The 4758-nt window shown below is 55.0% G+C and overlaps 1 protein-coding gene across 1 annotated transcript in view; it reads right to left on the reverse strand.

Annotated features, from left to right (window-relative positions):
* Positions 1 to 1468: 1468 nt before the first annotated feature.
* GBA2 (glucosylceramidase beta 2) overlaps positions 1469 to 4758 on the reverse strand; it is a 14916-nt gene continuing 11626 nt past the window's right edge. Inside the window, exons 11-13 of the mRNA XM_017818990.1 lie at positions 3860 to 3908; positions 3217 to 3499; positions 1469 to 3123 (exon numbers count right to left, since the gene is read on the reverse strand). Of these exons, the coding sequence (XP_017674479.1) occupies positions 2896 to 3123; positions 3217 to 3499; positions 3860 to 3908 (560 nt within the window). The 3' untranslated portion in view covers positions 1469 to 2895. The remainder of the gene's footprint in view (positions 3124 to 3216; positions 3500 to 3859; positions 3909 to 4758) is intronic.

Below are 4758 nucleotides of genomic sequence, written 5' to 3' on the forward strand. Positions count from 1 at the left end.
CCCTGTGGTGCACTGTGAGCAGGCACAGGGCTTCCTGCTGTTTCTGTGCCAGGCTCTGCTCTCTGGTGCCATGCTGTGCCATGCCATCCTCTGCTTTCATGTGCCACGCTCTGCCAGCCCTGGGGCACAGTGTGCAGGGCTTGAGGGGGTTGCAGGTTTTCACTGTACCATGCCTTGCTGTCCTGTGACACCCCAGCTCACAGTGTCTGTGGACAAGGGGCTGCGTGCTCTGGGTGTGCCCTGCTGTGCCATCCTGTGCCAAGCCATGTTATGCCATCCTACACCATGCCATGCCATGCCATACCATGCCATCCCACAGAGCAGCTTGTGTGACCAAGGGGACTGCCAGCTCTGATGGTGCTGGCCCTGGGGGTACTGTTGGTCACCTGACCCTCATATAGGGCAGTACCCAGCACCCCCAGCTCTTCCCTGCCCTGCCCAGGGAGGGAGTGGTGCTGTCCCACTGGTGCCAGCAGTCCCAGATGCCAGGCAGAGGGGCTTTGCCATGGGAAATGCATCCCACTGCTTTGTGAAGCTCAACGCGGGACTGTGTGTTGGCACTGACCGAGCCACCCACACGAGCCCCAGTGTGACCTGCAGGGCCTGCGGAGGAACGAGCTGGGCTCCAACACGACCCTCTTGGTCCTGAACACAGCTGGCACCTTCTTGGGCTTCTACCACACTGCTGTGACAGCCACCGACAAGCAGAGCCTGGGGTCACCCCTGCAAGGGGCCCAGCAGCACCGGTGCCACCACTTGCTCCTGCCCTGGGACGTGGTGGGGGCAGAGCTGCCTGTTTGGGGTGGGTGATGAGAGTGTCTGTCTGGGAGAGCATCACAGGCAGAATGGGAGCTTCAGGCAAAGCTTATTGAAGATGCCCTCCCATTGAGTCACAGGGTGCAGAAACTGCTACCTTGCATACTACACTCCTCCTCAGAGAGGAGTCTGAGTATGGATCAAGTCTTACCCCAGACTTTGTCAACTGTTTAAGTCTAAAGGATGATATAGGTGGAATTGAAACCTTGTACAACTTAGTCCCACAGGATTAAGGATGGTAAACCATATATATATATATATATATATATATATATATAAATTATTTATTATGATAATTAGACAAATATCTTTATTTAAGTACACAGTGTGGAAGCTACTATACTACTGGTATAGTATAATGCCACTATTTTGAAGCTATATTAAAGCCAGTAAAACCAATTGTGAAGTAGAGTCTGATGCTACCCACTCATAACAATGATTGGGGGCAAATTTTGCTCAGACTCAAGGAATAGCCTTGGGGTGTGTCCCCATTCCAGGAAGGAAACTCCACACACATCCCAAGCAGGGGAATGTTCAAGGACCCTGCTGTTAAAAAGTGGGACTGGGCTTTCATAGTATAAAATTATTGTCTGGCAGCCAGATGTCTCAAGGCCAGTTGTGTCAGCTCAACAGCTTTAGATATGTTATCAGCAGTATCACTTGTGGGTTCCTTTATTTGATGCTTTACCAATCCGACCACATCTTTATCTCACTGTTGGGGTGTTTAGCTTTAGAATTGATGAGTCACGCTCATTTCAGCCTTGTTCAACACCAAAAGCAGCGTGACACCCCCTACTCCATTCATCACTGGTAGCTTTGCAAATAGGGCATTGTTCAAGTTGGTTTACACCCAGTCTGGCCAGAGTATCCCCATACAGAAAGGTGGCAGGGGTGCCCCTCTCTCTGTCCAAGGGATATAGCAGGAGTCATGCCCATCTATCTGTCCAAGGAGATCTGTGTGTCTGGGGACATGAGGAAAGGCCAACCAGGCTGTGGCAGCCTTCAAACGCTGCACTGGCAGAGACAGAAGGAAAAGGAAGCACGGTGCCCAGCCCGGGCCAGAAGGGGACACAATTCAGTCAAGGGCCCCAGCCCTGGGGCTCCACTGCTCCCTACAGAGGCCTCTTCAGGAAGAATGCTCTCTCCTCTGCTTCCTGCAAGGCAGGGTAAGGCCAGGAGCCAAGGAAGGAGCAGGATGCACCTGCTGCCACATCGGAGTGGGCAGGCAGAGAGGCACATCTTGCTTCCTTTGGCAAAAATCCACAAGAGCCAGCAGCGATTTGGGCTGGTCCCATCCCTGCATCCCTAGCCCTCCAACCCAGCCCCAGAAGAAAAACGGAAGCAGCAAGGGCTCCCTCTTCTGGCCTGGTCCTCTGGCAAAGACGACAGTAAAGAAGAACAGAGACAGCCAGACAAATTTATTAAGAACTTCAAGTGATTTATCCCCTTCAATGTGCTCCACTGCCTGCCCCCGGCGCCAGCAGGGAGGGGGGCCATGGTACCAGACCAGGACCTGCTGCTTGGGCTCAGATTGTCACTGTCCAGGGAGCCGGGTCTTCCCTGGGGATTGGATCTGCCACAGGCCCTCCTGGGGCAGAGCCACTCAGTCTGTGCAGTGTCACCCAACCACAACCACCTGGTTGTGCCTGCGTGCACCAGTCCAACATCCTCACCCACACACGCACCCACACTTTTTTTCCTACAGGCCAGATCCCCACCTTACCCAGCCCTCTGACTGCACAAGAGAACTCCTGTGCCACTGGGCAAGGGACCAGCCCCAGTTTGGAACGGCTGGGGAGCTTGCAGGCTTATCAGAGCCCTGAGCAATGGGGAAGGCGAGGCACAGGCTCCAGCAGCAACTCCTTATCTCACACATCCCCCACACCTCTGGTCCCCCCCCTCTTGGTGCTCAGCATCAGTGACTGGAAGCCCCTGAGGTCAAGGGCATGTAGTGGAGGTAGGGAAGGAAAAGAGCAACGGGAGTACTAGCACAGAGGGGGAGGGAAGGGTCCCTGCCTGCCATCTGAGGACCATCCCCAGCCCCTGCTGCACCCAGTGCCCCGCCCAGTGCCACCAGGCTCACGGGTGGATGGGGACCTGGCAGGGCGGTGCGGGTGCAGGTGCCCAGCCAGCCCGGCGCTCCAGGGCCAGCTGCATGCTCCAGATGCTGAGGGGCCGCATGTAGGCCAGCGAGCGGTACACCTTCTTCTCCCGGTAGGCCTCCGGCGTCTGGAAAGCCATGCCCAGCTGTTCCCACACCGTCCGGTAGCAGCCCTCCGCCGTACGGAAGCCTTCCTCCACCAGCCCCTGCGGCACAGGGAAGACGACCATCAGCAGCTTCACACAGTGCAAGGAGATGGCAGACTTGCCCAGGGGTGCGCTGGCAGCGTCCCCACTCACCTCCTGGATCATGGTGGCAGCCAGGGCGTACACCACGCCGATCCACACCTCGTTGGACTGGACGCTGGAGGTGTCGGGCACCCCGTCGGGTCTCATGCCATTCACCGCCCCCATGGTGCCCCCTGCAAAGCCCAGCACGTTCTTCTCAAAGATGGTCCTGAGCGCGCTGACAACGTGACTCTTGGGGAAAACCTGAGAGGACAGAGATGGGGAGGGGGCAGCCTTGGGCTCAGTGCTCAAGCAGACCCTCAGGCTGGCTCTCCAGAGAGCAGGATTCAATTTCCTTGGAGGAAAAGGTCAACACTGCTCGCTGGGTCAATTGACACAAATTCCCACCTCACAAAAATAACCGCAGGAAGTGAAATCTCCTCTTTCCATGAAAACAACAAAACAAATCCCAAAACTGCTCAAGATAGAGATGATGAATTTTAGTCTGCCTTCCTCTGGAGCAGGCTAACTGCTCATCCAACCAGTGCATCTCCAAAACCAGCTTCTCACCCACAGGCAAGGCCAAATGCCCTGCCATCTCCTGGGACTTTGCTTTGGGGACCTGGACACCCACACCACCCTCATTTCCTTTATGGGCACCACTTGCAAGATAGCAAAGATCCAGGCAGCTCATCAACACAGCCCAGGGACTTGCCAGAGCCTGCTTGCCACTCTGGTGACACCAAAGCCAAGGGAAGCAGAGGCTGTGATGACACCAGGCAGGAGCTTGCCAGAGGAGGCTGGACACTTCAACCAGACACCTTGGCAGGCTCAAAGGAAAATCAGCAAAACCCTCTCAGCTCTGCTAAAGCCAAGCATCCACACAGCCATTCTTCCTCAGTCTGCCTCTGCATAGAAGCCCACGTGCTGCTCTGGGGATCACCAAAGGGCTGGTGTGAAGCAGCCATCTCTGGCACAAGCTTTTGGGGCACAGTTTCCTCAGCACCGGGTCACAGGCTTCTCTTACATTTCATTACTGACTTGTGCACGCAGCAAGGACATGTTAATGAGGTTACAAAGAGGAGCGCTGCCAGTCAGGCAAGGGATCAAAATACATGGAAAAACACCTCGATGCTCACAGGAACAGAGGAGACAAGTTCATCAATCCCACCTCCAGTGAGCTCAAAGCTCACCAGAGGGCAGGAAAGAGTCCCACCTTCAGCAACACAAGTCCAAGGCTAGGAAAGGCAAGGGCCAGATCCTGCCTGGAGCCTCAGGCACAGCCCCAGTCCCACACTGGGTTAAACACAGGAGGGCCTGACCCCAGGCCCATTTCTTATTAAAGCCCACAGTCTTCAGCACAAACTCCCAAGTCAAGCCCTCTGAAATCTCCCCTCTGATTTACCAACATGTGGGAACAAGCTCAGTCATTCTGCACCTGCACTTAGTTAGTGGGAATCCAAAGGGAAGATGGACCTTGCCTAAGTGCTTTGAAAGAGACAATGTTGTGTTTCTCCACATGGAAAACCACTTGGAATGGTCTGCATGGGAGTGTGTGATGTTCTCTGGTGGCTGAACACAGCCACCACCTGATGCCAGTGTGAATGTGTGGGA

Source organism: Lepidothrix coronata, unplaced genomic scaffold (assembly GCF_001604755.1).
Source record: "Lepidothrix coronata isolate B3197 unplaced genomic scaffold, Lepidothrix_coronata-1.0 Scaffold72, whole genome shotgun sequence".
NCBI classification, from domain to species: Eukaryota; Metazoa; Chordata; class Aves; order Passeriformes; family Pipridae; genus Lepidothrix; species Lepidothrix coronata.